Raw genomic sequence first — 16,962 nt, 5'->3', positions numbered from 1 at the left:
TCAGAGTGCAGCGGCAGATTAAATACGCACTACAATGATAATAGTTTCAAGCGATTTGTAGCATGTTTTATATTTTTTTTGGGGGGGGCAGAGCTTTGTGACGTCATATATGAGGGGGGGGTCTGACTTTTTGTGACGCCGTTTGACGAGGGGTGTTAAAATCGTCCAAAATCGCGTGACGTCATTTATGGACGGCCCCTTGTGAGTGACCTCTGAAAATGTGGTTGTTCTAATTAAGAAACACCTCGCCATGTTATTGTTCTTCCCGTGAAAGTGGTATAAGTCTTATCTACCAACGGTGAGGCATTCCTACACAATACGAAACAACAAAGCCCACTCAAATACTATCCTCATGACCCTCAAAACCACATTACACAACCCATTTGACACTGCCATAAGCCGTGAGCTGCTATATTTATTTGCACAGTGCAACCTAGCGTTGTGACATCGTCACCGCCCTGACTGGGTCTCAAACGGCGGCGTGGCTAAAATGCGAAGCTAATCGAAATTAACGAAGGGAGATATCCTCTCACTTAAGGACGCCTCCCAGACAGACGTACACATCAGACTGCAGCGGTTTCTAATATGAGCACCTTAAAATGTTATCTTCGTTAGGCAATTGACGCCGAAGGAATCATGTTTTAACGTTTTTAAACGTAACAAAACTATCTCGGGGCGTATTTCTTCTCCAGAAGATTGTGATTCTGAATCAATTCCGCTGAAATGATTCACTCCACTAAGACCATGGCGAGTGACTCGGGGATGTATCAAAAATACTTTTATAACTATTTACTTTGGAGACACGAATATGTTATCTGCTCGCGTACTTGATAACTTTTAAATTAATAAAAAAACATTAATACATTAGTAAATACCACGGTGTGGCCTAAAAAAAACACATGCAATATGCGACGTTTCGGGAACAGGCCCTTCCTCAGAGCACATCAACAGAGACCGGGAGGGAATTACATTATCATTTGTTTTCTGAAAAAGTAGTTCTTTTTTAAATTTGAACATGTAGCTACCTAATTGTAGACGTTGAGTAACGGACAAGTCCTATCAATAATAAAAAAAAACTGTTAAATAAACGAAATGCATATTCATATCCTTAGCTCTTTCGGTAAAGTCACGTTGTTTGTGTTATGGTCGAAACGTCGTGAGAATTTTTATTGTTATATATATTATTATTTTATTGTTTCCTTTCAACGTGACTTTACCGAAAGAGCTAAGAATATGAATTACTGCAGTCACGAAAGCTTTAAATCAAAAGAAATGCGTATTTACATAAATGTTTATTTTGCAACTTTTAAATCGGATCTCGCCGTCACCATGGCGACGGCGTTACCCGCACGTCACTACCTGTATCAAGACCCCAAACGTGATAACCAACGCGATGCCAGTTTTTTTGTATTTAAATTCCTGCGAAACATAAATCCCGCTGTCACTAATATAATGGAAAAAAAGAGCAAATATATTTGTTATATCAATACAGCCGTTTCTATTTATATATATTTTTTACAAACATCGAAATTAAAAAATATTAATCCACGGAACTCGATGGGGTCCGTTCGCGTTGCTTTGCCCGCCTGCCGCCTTGCCGTGGTCTCCGCGGACACCTCGGGAGGGGTCCTTCGCGCACAGCGCGGTTAAAGCGAACGGCTTCGGCGGGATTTTTTTTGTTGCTTTGCGATCCTCGCGGCCGAATCGGAGCGACTACAACAACAAGGGGGGGGGAGGGAGTAAACACAAATAAAAAGAGGAGAGTTCACTAATAAATGCGCAACTTACTTATACACCTCGGTAGCTAACGCACGGTAAAAAACCCCCCTCACGAGCAGACCGACGCCGCTGCTGCGGGCGGCATGGATGTACCGTCGCTCGTAAAAAAACTGGGTGAGATATATTTTTTTCAACAACAAAAAGTGTGTCGCGGCTTTACCCCTCTGTCGTTAAGAGCGTGCGGGGGTTCTTGTGTTGTTGCGTGGAACCGGTCCTGGGCCTCCCCAAGGTCGACTCGGCCTCAAACGAGTGCCTCATGCCACTGTGTGCAGTTAAACATCGTCCCTGGGGGAGACAAAGACGGTCGGGCGTGGTGCTGACCTCCCACAAACTCGCTCGCGTTGCTCGCCAACAACACTTGCCTCAACAGTCTGTTAAGGCTATACGGGGGGGGGGGATCTTTGTGGGGTGCGGCGGTTCGCGTGCTGATTTTAACACGGCGACCAAAAAGTTAGATTTTCGTTGAGGGCCAGCATCGGTGGCGAATACCTTGAGTCGGTCGGGGTCCCGGGCCTCCTGTGCTAGGTCGACCCGGCCTTCAATAATGAGCCCTGTAGCTGGTGTGCCTGGTGTACACATTACATCGGTGCTGGGGGTCAGACGGGCATGCCGCATGGCCGTGATGTTAACCAACCACTTGGTGCGCAGTTTCAGTCTGCTTTGGCGCCAACAGCCCTGTGCTGCAGCAGTCGTGTGTACGGTACAGGGGTTGTGCAGTTGTGCATCTGCCAGCACCGACTGAGCCTTCGCACACTTCACGTAAATAGCATTCAAAGTGCACCTAGCCTGGCACAAGCGCTGTGGCGACTTCGCCGCCACGTACGTTGCGGATAGCGGCTGTTGGGGTTTATCCGCCCCCGTTAATTTCCTTGTGGACGAACGCCTCTCCAAGCCGATAACATTTCTCATGACCCTGCCGCTGTTGACAAACCACCTAGCACCTCCGATTAGCACGGTTGGCTACGTACGTGCTGTGTACGTGCTGTGGCGCTGTTGAATTTCTTTCGCACCGTACGTAGCCAACCGTGCTAATCGTAAGTGTCGGGGGAAGGACAAGCAGATGCACAGCGGCTGATTTCATACATCGCTGCATTGTTTAAATGGTGCCATCCCCCTTGGCTGCCACCCGGATCACCTGGCCATCAGCCCTTCTTGACACCTGTCAACCAATACGGTTTACCCGAATTCTTGTAAGGGAAATTGAGTTTTCAGGTTCATACGGCATACAGCCGTGTGTCTGTGTGTTTCTCTCTCTGTGTCTCTCTCTGTGTGTCTCTGTGTTATCTCTCTCTGCTTATGTGTCTGTCTTTGTGTCTCCGTGTCTGTGTTTTGTCTCGCTCTCAAATTTAGCAATCTTTGGAAGAACGTAATGAACCAGGTGGGGTGTTGGCTGTTGTGTTAGCCGACTCTATGTGTTGTATTGCATTATATTTCTAGTTTACTATGTTTTTTCTCTCTTTCATTTGTACCTGATGATGATTGCTTGTGTTGCAATCGAAACGTATGCTGTTGTTTAATTTATTTTTCTTTCTACGTGACTTTACCGAAAGAACAAAAATATATAGTTTTTGTCTATATGTTTGTGCTTCTCCCTTGTGATGAGACTTTGTAGGATGAACGTTCAGATTTATAAGGGCACGGGGTGACCTATACGGCTTGAATTGGTCTATAATAAGGTAGGCACTGATAAGAGGTTGACAGGTATGCTTCTTGCGAAGTGCCCTGCTTAACCCACTCACATTTTTAACTTGGTAATCGACGAAGAAAATGTGACAAGCTGAAAAGTGAGGAGCTTATATATGTAATGCCAAGTTCGTCAGTAAAGACAAGCACTACATCCTTGGGTTGTGTTATCTAATCATGGGCCGTCCTGTACAACAGACGAACACAATCCTTGAAAGAGAATTTAAATGGTACAAATAACGCGTTATGTCAATGTTAGACGCCACGACTGTTATGAATTGAGCGCCTCGCTAGTTTTCAAATCTTTAAGCTGCCAACTCGTTTCGGACAGCCCACAATGAGCACCCCCGGGTGTGTAAATACTCGTGTCTTTTTGAATTGTGCTCTTCCTTTGATGGTAATATCACCGTAACGATGGATTTATTGCTTTCATTAATGCCAATACTTTTTTGCTTAAGAAAGAAACCCTGCTCGGAATTGTATCGCCACTTTAGGAGCAAGTATGTTTTGTTGTTGGGGAACAAAAACCCCTAGTGCCCTGTTAAAATTAAATTTACGCATGTCATCTATGTGCTGTACTGCACATTGTATTATTTCTTCGAGATGGGTGTCGCATGCACAACGGATTTATCTTTACGTGGTTCACCAACTCCGCTTCTAAATGTATGGATTACAGGCCTCTATGATAGATGTATAGATTTAATTGGTCGTGTAGATTAGTCGTGCTGTACATGGCTGATGATATCTAATGAGGTTGAAACCGGCATCTCCTGTACGACTGGACATCTTGTGACCCATTTTACTTCTCTGAAAAAGAGCTTTGTAGCTCATCGGATTCCTCCAGTATAAATAAAGATTATGATATACTGTAGTTGTCGATTTGCTTTCATGAGACGTTTCAAATGCTCTTGCCCTGTGGCCGTATCTTGGCTGGCTGTATACACGCCCTCTGTTGAGCCGTAAAGGAATTTCAATGGAGTCTATAACACTGCTTAAAATAAATATATATACGTACAGGCACTGTCTATAATAAGCGATGTTGCGGGCATTGGATTGCCCTTAACACATTAGGAAGGGCCAAACGTCATCTAGTTTTAATATATTTTTGTATTTTAAGGCAGTATTAATGAGGAATTGTGTTTTCTGCACCACTACCAAGAGCAACATTACTAAATAATTCGTGAAGGAAATATTGGTTTTCTATTCAACAAAAATTGTGTTTCTAAAAATGTGCATTTACAAAGCGTGTATGTATATTAGAAACCATTATAATATTGTAATAGTTCGTTGAGAGTACAGGGCAGAGTAAAGTTCGTAAAGAAGCATGGTGCAATGCACGCAGGTAATTATACTGCTAGACAGATAAGTAGCAAGTGAGATTGGGCAGGACGCACCCTTCGAACATGCCCGAAATGATGGACACCAACAGGGGATTGTGTACAATGCAACACTTCAAAGATTCTGTTCAAGTAGGGGGAACATGCACATTTAGAGGGTTAAGGAGGGAGAAAGGAAATGAAAAAATAAGCATTTGGTGAGATTGTTTTTTTTTTACAATTTTTGGAGGTGGTAGCCGGCTGTAAGGTCCAGATGAAGACAATAGTGAACAGCCAGATGCTCCGCTACAGTTTTTTTTAACATGCTGTTTTTCCCTGTGACAAATTAATTCCTGTAGGCCACCATCTGGAGGAGATACGTGTGCGGGCGCTCAAGAATCTACTGCTCAAGCTGGAGCATGGCTTGCTGGCTGAGGCGGACCTGGTGCAGGAAAAGCGCTTGCTTGTCCGCATGCTTGAGTGGTTCAACTTCCCTTCTGTGCCCATGCAGAAAGAAGTGCTGGGGTTGCTGCACAAGCTTTCCCAGGTGGGGATATGTATTGCATATGGGATTATGGCATCATCGTCCTAAGTGTACTAAGAATCTTTAAGTTTTTGTTTGGTCTTCATTGTTTTGATTGTGTTTAGCTTTGTTAATTGTTTATGGCTGCTTCATCTATAATAGAGGTTTTTTTTGGGTTAGATCGTGTAAATATATAAATGTGTCATTAAAACCCGCCACCCAACATAGCTAACAAGTAAGGGTTGTCATGTAAACAGAACATGCCAATTCGTTACGAGTACAGCACACCGATGTGTTGGAGAGCGAAGCCACAACATTTACAATCTTGAGTACGACGTTTCGCCAGTAATTACAACTAGCTTCATCAAGCGACAACCAGATTTGTGGAGAAGTCCACCTGTTTCGTTCCTTATATAGAGGTGTAGATGTGGTGACCACACTTCTGCGCTCTTGTGCAAAGTGGGGGGGGGTTACTGAGGCAACGTACATTATGCATGCGCATTATGCGAGCCTTTTGATCTTGTCCTTCCTGTCCATTGTGTGTATTAATATAGCCGTACCAACGGTAATCCCTTTTGAATGATGGTGCCTTGTATAGGCATGCATTTAAACAATGTATATTTGATGATTCGCTTACGTGTTAAACTGGCTGCTTAATTTTGTTATAAAGCTTTCGTGACTTTACCGAAAGAACCAAGAATATGGCTGCTTCATGTTTGTTTCTGCAAATTTAATTTGTAAGTCAAAATGCTGTTATTAGATGGGGTTTGGTACGTGCCTCTTTAAGGATAGTACACTTTAAGGCTTGTTGTTGTCCTTCCCCCACACCTCCGATTAGCACGGTTGGCTAGGTATGGTGCGAAATAAGTTCAACATACATATACATCAGTATTTTTAAGGATGAATTTATCATTGAGGATTGTGTCTCTACATTTGCCTGTATATTTGTTTTGCTTGCGACACCCCGTGACAGCACTCTTCTGCAGCGGGGTTACTAGTCGAAATTGGAGCACTTGAGTTCCTGGCGCAGCTGCGGCCTAACGTGCAGGCGTCACTGCAGGCACCTGTGGACAGCATCATGGACTGCCTACTGCGCCTCCCAACAGTGCAGCCCGAGACCCCCTCTGTGATGTACTCTGCCAATTCCCCACCAGAGGACACTCACCAGCAAGGTAATACTAGTATGCTCATCTATATTGTTGCCTTGTGCATTATTTAAAAATAGTTTGGCTCATAGACCTGCTGATATAAAATTTGGCTGTAATTATTAGTTAAAAATGTTGCCTCTGTCTAGTGATGAAATGGGAAATTAATTAACAATAGTGCCAATTATATACCCTGAAAAGCCTCACTGTTTCTCATATTTCTTTCATTAAGGTCCTTAATTGTGATGCTTGGAAAATCCCATTAATTAGTGTTTAGTGTCATGTGGCAGGAAACTAGGGTACCTGGAGAAACCCACAAATATAACAGATGAAACAAAACATTGCCATCTCCTGGTCATCCCGCAGCCTCACATCCATAAAACCTCACTGAAGCCCTGTTGGTCATCTATCCAAATACGAACCAGGATAAAATTTTGCTAAACCAGCTCAAATTTTGCTAAGTATTTTGGCTAATTTGGGTGTCGGCCAATATACTCGTGGATATTAGAGATAGAGTGAGTGACTGTGACTTCATAACATAATTTGAGTGTCTTGTGCTGCATATGAAGAAAGTGTGATTGGGCAAATGTGATATCATTTTTTGAAAGTGGAACTTCTATGTTTTAATCTACACTTGCTTATTTTGGTCAGGTTCTCTTGCTTTGAAACCGATGCAGGCAGATGGAAACACGGGCTATTTTATACACAGCAAGAAGGAAAAGGACATTCCAAAAAACAACATAATCTTGCCAGGTACGTGTCATGAAAACTCACTTTTTCAAGTATGGTAATGTTTTTTGAAAAGTATTTAATTGGCTGGAATAATGTTTAATTTTCAAGTCGCACAACTACACAGCATGTGATGTGTGACATCACGATATGCCTGTGATACGCTGTTCGGAGCGTAGAAGGAAGGGAGGTGTGTTCTTTAAGCACTGTGTTTTCTCTCCAGTTTTGAGGAATCCTTTGATAAATTTTACTGGTTTTCTATCAGGTAAGTTCTTAATATAGAATTTGAATGTAATTACAGTTGTCCCTCACTATAACGCGGTTCACCTTTCGCGGCCTCGCTGTTTCGCGGATTTTTTTTAGTGTAATTTTGCATGCTTTTTTTTTCCTGCGTACAGTATGAACGCGCATTGTGTTCGGCGTCCTGATTGGCTAAGGGAGAACCGCACATGTGTTCTGCGTCCTGATTAGCTAAGGGAGTACAGAATGCGTTCGGCTAGCCAGATTTACAAAAATGTTTGGGCTTGAAAACAGGTTTTGATCTTTGGTTTCATTTACTAATATTGTACTTATTTTTTTTAATCTGCGAAAGTTTGAACTTTGAGAGTGTTTAAATAAGAGAGAAATGTGAGAAAATGTTAATGCCTGTCTGAGAAAAGTGTATAAAAGTGTGTGGTTAGGGGTTTTACGGCCTTAAAACATGTATAATAATTGTAAAAAATAAAGCTGATTACTTCGCGGATTTCGTCTATTGCGGGTTATTTTTAGAACGTATCCCCGCGATAAAGGAGGGACCACTGTATTACTTTAAATGTTGCTTCTATTGAATGATGAAATGGGAAATTAGTTAACAATAATGGCAATAATTTACCCTGTTTATATTAGATAATCTGTTTTTATGAGTGTTTAGGCATCCCCGCATTACAGACAGATGGGAATAATTTATGCGTTCACACTTTCAACCTTGGCTGGAAAACATTAAAAAGGGTGGATGGATGGTGTAATTTTGTATCAAGCAAAAGTATCCTTGACAGCAATCAATGGATGGGGGCAGGAAAGAAATGTGTGAGTCCATAATAACTTTTTTTGGGTTAGATTGTGTAAATTGATGTGTTATACACGAACCTCCACCCAGCACAGCCAGTTAGTAACGTACTAATTGGACAATGCACACATTATCAAAGCATATTTATTTGAATGTTTTGCCACAAGTTTGAGTGGTTAATGTGGACTTGATGCTTTGGAATAGGTGTCTATTTTGTGTTTTAACATCTTAACACCTGTGTTTTATCACCTTTTCTTACTTTTTATACCATCCTAAATACTGGCAAAAAGGTCCCATAGATGTCGCTGGAAATAAATTGTTACTGCTGCATCGATGAAAGACTGATTGTAAATACGACAAAATGTTGTTTCCTTTTGTTTCAGTAAATGATGTTGTGAAGTGTTTAAAGTTTTCTACATTCCCATGGCTCTCCCTAACTCCAAATGATAAGCATGTTCTGACTTCGACGGAAAGGTAAAGTTATTCCTGCTTGGTACAAATTCATTTTTGGTTCAGTATGAAAAGCTGGCTAGACGTAATTCTCTCAAGCAATAAAGTCTAGCCTTGAATGCATAATGCAGATAATACTGTACATGCAGAATCAGGAAATGTATAACATGGACGACTTTTATAATTTAATACAACTCTCAGCTATAAAAATGGCTTGCCACTGTGCCTAAATCAGAGTTGCTTTTTTTACTGCTGAAATTGAAAGTTCAAGAAATAATGGAAACCATTGCAATTCAACATGATTAAAATAAATAATCTCTCTGGTGTGCTACTTTTGTTTCCAGGTCCTTACGGAGTAAGAATGCCAGCCTGATTAGAAGTTCCTGCGACTTTTTATTGGATGTGATGATGTGTGATTTTCCTGCTGAAACATTCTTACAGCGGCCAAATATAGTAGAGGTAATTTTTTAAACCCCATGTTTTATTTGTGATAATATTCGTTCATTCTATCGTCATATTCAAGTTTAGGATTATTTCCTCTGCTGTGTTGCATATATTAAATCAGTTGTTAAACATCTGTTAAACATTTAAAACAGTCTGCCCTCAGCAGCAGACCATGCTTTCCCACCTGATGATGGACGCTTGTGTTGCACCCGAAACGTCGTGAATTATTTTATTTTATACCTACGTGACTTTACCGAAAGAACCAAAGGGTATGGATTCCTGCAGTCACGAAAGCTTCAAATCAAGATTGTTAAACATCTGTCAAATGCCTACAAATGACTGGTAATTCATAATACAATTGGATGATCACAGTTTCGTCCTTTTATAAGTTAGTTGTTTGGTACAAACTGTTCTATTCGTTATTCTAATTATCCTCTGTGATGTTTTATTGGAATCATTAGGACAGTGGTATTTAATATAATAATTCCAATCATGGTAACTTTTGAAAATGATCTAAGAGATGCATGTATGTAGCATTACAACGGATGTGTGTGTAATCATAAGTGTAAATTTATTCTAAGTGTGTACAACTGCGGAATCATACTTTCAGGTTTTAGTGTATGATAAAGAAATGTGGAATAACAGGTTTGACTGTTTTTTTCAGAATGAGATGTAATAATCACTTGCCAGGAACAGTTCCCTCTTCAGCTCTGAAAAAAAAAATTCAACCTGTATATTAAATTTTTAATACGAAAACTATGCAATAAGTGATATATTTGCATTCGCAGGAAAATTACAAATGTGTGATATATGGTAGCATATATTACAGAATAGTTCAATCTACTGTATTTTGATATTTAAAAAAAAACAGTGTTTTCAATTTAATTGATAAATCATTCATACGAGGGTCGCCAAGAAAGTAGTGCCCCACTTTTTTCCCCGGGCCAAAATGTATTGAGGAAAAGTGAAACCTACCCATAGAATTAGCAAATGTATTGATTGTATGTGCATTCATTTTCCACATAATCCCCTTCTACCTCAATGGTTTTGCACCATTGAGACAAGAGAGCATGTATTTCTTGCCAGTGAGGCATAACTTTCTGGGGGATCCTTGTAGAATAAATGTAAAAAAAATCCATATGATACCCAGCATGATTGTAAATGTCTCATTGTTTACAGAACCTGTTGCTGCTATTGAGGCTGGCCGGAGGAGCAGATGGGACCCACCAGCTGGCTTTGCATGCGCTGCGTTGCCTACACCACCTGTGCCGAAACCTCACCAGCCGACTTTGCTTTCACAGGGATCCTGCGTTTTTTTCCACCAAGCCAGGTGCTTGCGGCTGAGCAGGCAGTTGCCCACAATTACTTTTCTCGCATCGCTGTTCATTTTAGCTCTGCATGTTATAGCAAAATCAAATCCTGAATTTGTAAAAGTACCTCCGATTAGCATGGTTGGCGACGTACAGTGCGAATGAAGTTCAACATACACACTTACAAATGTCAATGCGCACAATCAGCTGATTGCATTTTCACTTATTTGTTAATACTAACGAGTTACAGATTTTTGTTACCTTATTTGTGTAGTTTCCATCGAAAGTCATTTCATTGTTTTGTGTTCCAATAATGCTCCATTACCTACAGAGGGCACTATGTGCTTAAACACTGGTATTGTAAAGCAACCCAAACATGCAATATCTGATTATATTGAACATGTCTAAAGTAGATATACATACCTGAAATCCAGAAACGTGGAAGCAGGATTAGTGGATCGCCGAGGGGTAGCATCTGAAATAGACCAATCCACAGGACAACAAAGTGACTGCGGGAGGCAGTACATAGAGGATGATATTGAAGTTTGAGTATTATGCCTTTGTAGTCATGATTTTCTTCTGGGTACACTAGTTCAGAAAACAAATGTACGTATTAAATTTTGATTTAAAGCTTTCGTGACTGCAGGGATTCATATTCTTGGCTCTTTTGGTAAAGTCACGTAGAAGGGAAACAAAATAATACAAATATAAAACAAAATTCTCACGACGTTTCGACTACAACACAAGTAATAATCATCCGGTGTGAAAACCACAGCAAGTGAATTTGAAAAACGTGGCAGTTTTTTTTTTAACGTTAGCACCACGGAGAGTGATTTGGCAGTTATTCAGATGGACGAGGCCATCTATGTTCAGAAAAGAGGAGGGGGGAGACGAAAATAATGGATGCGGTCTGTAAGCCACCGTAAGCGTGAACAATCAATTAAGACCCGAAATGGTTTATCAAATTCTTCCAATGATTGCTAAGCCAGAATCCATCTTCTCGGTTGAATTTGTGTGTTTGTGTATGTGGATAGCCTCATGAACGAATCTCTCATGGTAGCCAGATGGCTTGCAAAGAACCTCTGTCTTGGAGAAGTCAATGTCATGTGAGCCTACTGAATTATAACAGTGATCTGCCACGGCGGAGGTGTTGGTCCTACCGTGTTTTAGGTCTGCTTTGTGTTCATGAATGCGGTCCGAGACATGTCGTTTGGTTTCTCCAATGCAACTACTACCACAGAGGCAACTTAGTTTGTAGACGCCAGGGTACTGTATGTTGAACTTATTTTGCACCGTACGTAGCCAACCGTGCTAATCGGAGGTGTGGGGGGAAGGACAATAAACTAAACACAAAAAAGTTCTAAAGAAATAAGTTTTGAATCGTGATTTAAAAGTGCGAAGTGCATACAAGATTCATTGGGGCTTTCTTGGGTAATCAAAAAAAGTAGTTTGTTACAAATACAGTGCTCTTCCTATGATTTTCAGATGTGGACTATCAGAACTCATCAGTATCCAGTTCAGGCACCTCAGTGGAATCGAATGAGCGATCAGCTACCGCTGCTGCCACCAGCCCTCGCCCTTCTACTCAGGGTCACAGGGACCAGCGGCCACGTGGGGACGGCAGGGACGGCGACCTTTCTTCCTCTGCCTCCAGGTCTCACTCCTGTCCTGTTTTGGTGTGCTGACGATTTGATTAAATTATGGATTTCTTGATTTTCTTCAGACAACAACTTTAAATATAAATACTTATTGATGCAATGCATTATAGAAACGGTGCAAAGTAATCAGCAACTTATTACTAAAACAGTGTTAAAGGGTAGGTTTATTAATTAAATTTTAATGAAATTCAATCTGAAGCATAATTTTTCTTAGTGAGAAAAGCATCAATCAGATATTGGAGTGTGCAAGCATATAATTGTATATGATACAGATTATGGCTTTTTGGGGATTTTTATGTAAATGTCAACAATTTATATCCCTTTTAAAATCCACTGCTGGATGAAGACCTCCCCACACCTTCTCGGGTTATCGTCCGTGAAGTTTGGTGAAGGGCGAGGCTCAGCACCAGCTTCAGAATCTTTATTTAGACTGGAGGAATCCGATGAGTTGTGAAGCTCTTTTTCACAGATGTCCAGTATTGGCAGGTTAGGACCAGACCAGGTATTGCCCACCACTGATGTTACCCGTAGCTGGGAATCAAACCGGGATATCAGGTTCATCGTGTAATGCGCTAAGCATTGCCCAGGCATGGTAGGGGAGATAGGGATTTCATGGGGAGGAAATGTTATTTGAAAAACACAATATCCTCTTATACGAAAACAAATATGTATTTTGCTCATATGTGATATGGGAAAACATAGGGGAAATTAAACATACTGTCACCTAAAATACATTATGCATAGCATTACACTTTTTTAGTTGTCATGGTGCTTACCTTTTAGCTTGGTGATTTAGTGTCTTTTTTTCTCAGCCTCATTTGTATTCCATGATGTTTTTAGTTACTTAAAATATTGTTGGAGCAATAAAGAATACTAATCGTAGTGGCTATAATGCAGAAAATGATTTAAAGCCTTTGTATGTATAACTTTTCAGGAATACTTTTATAAAAAGTATATAATTAATTCTTGCATGCAATGCACAAAAAACAAATGCAAAAGTTACTGTTACAGCTAAATTACATGCAACTTAAGAAAAGTTTGCATGACATTTTATGTTTAAACTTTGGAACTGGAGTTTGTAAATCATGTCAATGAAGGCGATTTTCATTTTTCACAGCCTCATTTAATTGGGGTTCAATTGAGAAAATATTACGTTGCGTAACCTACTGTGGATATGGATTTAAATGTAATTTATTTTAACATGTGGTTATGATTCCTGGGTCCGTTGATGGGCAGCACCGGTTCATCTGAAGGCCACAATGAGACCTCAAGTCGCGCCACACCATCCCCACTGGAACTGGGCACGATGGGAGGTGAACTGGATGCAGACTTAACTCTGGAGTTGCAGCTCCAGCAGTGGGGGCTACCCAACTTCTGTCTGATGGCAATGCAACCAGCCATTGATATGCTTAAAACAGGTATGGATGGGTGAGGTGAACTTACAAGGTGTCGCCGTGGCAAGATGTTAACTCCCTCGCCTGGTATGCAGAGGGTTCGTGTGTTCGATCCCGACCCTGACGCCTGTATATTTGGGGTTTGCATGTTTTCCCCATGGTCGTGTGGATTTTTCTCTGGGGTTTTTCGGTTTTTTCCCTCCACATCTTGAAACATGCATTTAGAGTATTTTGTGGCTTTAAATTTCCACATGATGTACCACTTTTGTTGAGCTATCAATTGTGGCAGGTCACTTCTGAATAAGAGCTATATAGCTCAGTGGGCCTTTCCTGGTAATATTAAAATAGTATTTATGATTCATGAATATTTGGCTGAAGCTGAAAAATGACACAAAACGATTTATCCAAGCGTAGTTTCTCGGGAATAGTGGCATATTCCATAACTTTAATCCCAATTCCATTGATATTCATCCTGTGGCTGCAGAATCTCAGCATAGACATGCAAACAAAAGTGTCTTTACTACCATCATTGCCATGTGGCTATAAAAAGTATGTATGAAACTATAAATTTGACCAATAGCCTTTCAAAATATTTGTATTTTTTTCTATTTATATGACAGTATTTGGGATTAATATCACGCTACTTAGGGTTATGCTCTAAACACCCCTGCCCACGCAGTTGCTAAAAATGTATGAATATAAACCAATAGCAACTTATCAATGCTTAGATGTGACTAATCACTGGTTCACCATACCTATCTATCAGCAGTGCCATGGGTTTAAGTAGTTTGCATGCTATAGGGATGATTTAAAATTCCTTTTTGCCTGTTTAAATATAAATGTTTTATGAGGATAGTTCCCAGTGGAAAAAACCCACTTCTTTACACAAATTATATGAAACAAAAATAAGATTATATGAGTGTTTTTGTTAACAATAATATACTGTTTTTCAATGTATTCAATGATTGCACAACACCATTGCAGTTCTATAATTTATTGGATTGTAGAAAAATTGGAAATGTAATGTGGTTGGTTATTTTAAGAGTCCTAAAAATTACATGGAGTCATGCTTGTAATCATCGTATAAATTTTAAACATTTTGGTCATGTTTGCTACAATAAGCGTACGAGTTTGCCCAAAAAATGGAGAGGATGCTCTAATTCTAATGCCGTTGCTCAGTTGCCAAAGACAGATTTCCAATACTGATCGCTTGGTTGTAGGCGTTAAGAACTGAGGTGCATGAGAATCAATTACAGCACTCCACCGCTGAATGCAAAATAATGTGGTAAAATAGTAAGATTAAAAACTGTTACTTTCTTTGTGGCTTGATGGTTACAACACCATTTTATTTTGGGCTTCCATAACATTTTCTGAATAATTGAGTCATTAATCAATTCACTATTTGACAGCGTTAATAAATCACGTCGTGTGATTCTATTCCAAAGTGACATCTCGCTTGAGCACACGTGAACACTTACTATAAGTCTGGCAAAATAACGTTCGTCGAGTTTTTGCGTTCACTTGCTAGATAGGGCCTTTGAATTGTAATGGCACTGTGCTGCAGGGAGCAGCTGTGATGTCCTCGGTGTGCTGGAGCTGCTTGCGCCGGTGAGCTCGCTGCTGTCCGAGTCTCTAACGTCGGATGTTTGGCAGGACAACAGCTTGATCGGTCGGGACCTGGTAAGGGGTTTTGCGACGAATGTGCTGAATGTTAAAAAGGGCATTTTAATCTGCTTCTGTATATATCCTTGAATCTTACCCCCCTCAATATATTGAATGCATTTTAAAGTGGTATGACTGATTTGAAAAGTATTTTTTTTCTGTTTAAAATAAATGATTTTGTTTGAGTACTTAAGACAGAATTGTCTGAAAAAAATCAATGAAATCTAGTTGTTGTGAAGAGCACTTGCATTGCCATTGTAGTTTGATCTTGTTGCACGCACACAATGGAATTGGATTTGTCTTTCGAAAGAGCTTATTTTGGCTAGTAAGAGTTGTAAAAATTAAAAAGCAAAGCCAGGCTAGTGCTGTCTAAATCTCCAGGCAAAATCGATGTTTAATGATTAAGGAGTGGGTGAATGGTAGGTTCATGGGTCATGACGTGACTGTTATGAAATAAGTGCTGTCCTTTCCCTTCCTCAACCAGATAGGAATAACAAGTTGCTATCCTTGGTTTAACAGAGGTGTATAAGTGTAAGCATGTTAAGGCTTTTAAATGTAACCAGGCTTGACCAGATTAGAGGTTAATTGGCTTGTCTGGAAATTGTAAAGGTTACCCTTGCACAGTGTGGTTTACACCACCGTAGGAGAGGGCAGTCTACTCTTCATATTGGACAGACAGATTGGGATACATTGCTAGACCTGCACTTTACCCCGTCACTCGAAATACAGATAGTCCTTGACTTTTGGCGACCTGCCGCAATTACGGCGGATCACCATTTACCACCCTTGTTATTACTTATGCTGGTCAGACCCAAACTTACGGCATGACTTTGACTCGGGCACCGGTTCTTCGCACAAATCTACGGTATGTCGCCCAGTCAGTCTGCCTCCCCGATGCACTCCGGTGCTACATTTCTGTGCGTTTTCGTAATTTTTTTACCATTTTTATTAATTATTTCAGTTTTAAAAATGACATAAAAAGGTCAGTGCTCTAGTGATGGTGCTGGAAAAGAACGTAGCAGAAAGGCCATGACTGTAGTCAGTCCAAATAAGCCAGGAATTATGAAGACTCAAGGCAATACACTTTCTATACACTATTATTGTACTTTATATATGATTGGTAGTTGATTAAAAATGCTATTTGTCTTCATCATATATAAAAAGTTGCATTTCGTGCTCTCAGTTGGGAACATAACTCCCGATTATATCATGGTTTCTCTGGGAAAATCGCTCTCCATTTTGAGCGGCGATGGAGACGGCAGTGGATAAATTATCTTGCAGGAACTTTGTGTCCAATTGATTGGACTGTAAACCTGATGTGTGAATAAGCAGCCTAACTGATTTACCTTTGCTTATCACTCCATAGGCTGAGCGGATGTCGGGCATCCTAGAAAGCCTGGCGGAGGTGTTGTCTTACCACTACACAAACCGTGTTGCGGAAGGGCAGCCTGAGCCGCTGCGTGCACACCATCGCCTCGCCTTCAACGGCTGTGGCCTAGCATTCCTACGGCTGGTGCAAATGCTGGTGCCTCTAGAGCAGGTGAGATATCCCAGAATTCCAACCCTGAGCCTTAGTTTATGTAATTTTAGGTATCGTAAAAAAATATAGAGGCCTCCAATAAAGGCATAAAAAATACAAAAGCAATTATAATTCAATCTCTTGTATCTTAATGTATGTAAGTGTGGAATGTAAAATGCAAGCAGATCCTGTTATTATTCTGATGCTCTTAATACATTTATGTGACCCAAAATATGCACCAGTAATTTCAGGGGCCATTGACTCGTGCGTGTTTTGACCCGTATGACCAAGTATACATATTAGCA

The 16,962-nt window shown here is 40.5% G+C and overlaps 1 protein-coding gene and 1 long non-coding RNA gene across 2 annotated transcripts in view; one reads left to right on the top strand and one right to left on the bottom strand.

Moving 5' to 3' along the window:
* Positions 1-1,624: 1,624 nt before the first annotated feature.
* On the bottom strand, positions 1,625-2,897 carry LOC142925370 (uncharacterized). Its single transcript, XR_012942349.1, has 3 exons — positions 2,269-2,897; positions 1,940-2,064; positions 1,625-1,713 (listed from the first exon to the last, which is right to left on the bottom strand). It is a non-coding gene; the product is annotated as an uncharacterized LOC142925370 (long non-coding RNA).
* Positions 1,637-16,962, top strand: part of RTTN (rotatin) — a 71,355-nt gene continuing 56,029 nt past the window's right edge. The window contains exons 1-11 of the mRNA XM_032957613.2: positions 1,637-1,893; positions 5,138-5,325; positions 6,275-6,473; positions 7,098-7,199; positions 8,604-8,694; positions 9,015-9,129; positions 10,294-10,444; positions 11,910-12,078; positions 13,319-13,500; positions 15,041-15,156; positions 16,505-16,678. Coding sequence (XP_032813504.1) covers positions 1,863-1,893; positions 5,138-5,325; positions 6,275-6,473; positions 7,098-7,199; positions 8,604-8,694; positions 9,015-9,129; positions 10,294-10,444; positions 11,910-12,078; positions 13,319-13,500; positions 15,041-15,156; positions 16,505-16,678 — 1,518 coding nt within the window. The 5' untranslated portion in view covers positions 1,637-1,862. The remainder of the gene's footprint in view (positions 1,894-5,137; positions 5,326-6,274; positions 6,474-7,097; positions 7,200-8,603; positions 8,695-9,014; positions 9,130-10,293; positions 10,445-11,909; positions 12,079-13,318; positions 13,501-15,040; positions 15,157-16,504; positions 16,679-16,962) is intronic.

Source organism: Petromyzon marinus, chromosome 20 (genome assembly GCF_048934315.1).
Source record: "Petromyzon marinus isolate PM22_M1 ecotype Great Lakes invasive population chromosome 20, UKy_Petmar_22M1.pri1.0, whole genome shotgun sequence".
Classification (NCBI taxonomy): Eukaryota; Metazoa; Chordata; class Hyperoartia; order Petromyzontiformes; family Petromyzontidae; genus Petromyzon; species Petromyzon marinus.
The sequence above is the reverse complement of the archived record's forward strand: the minus strand, read 5'-3'. Positions and strand labels throughout refer to the sequence as shown.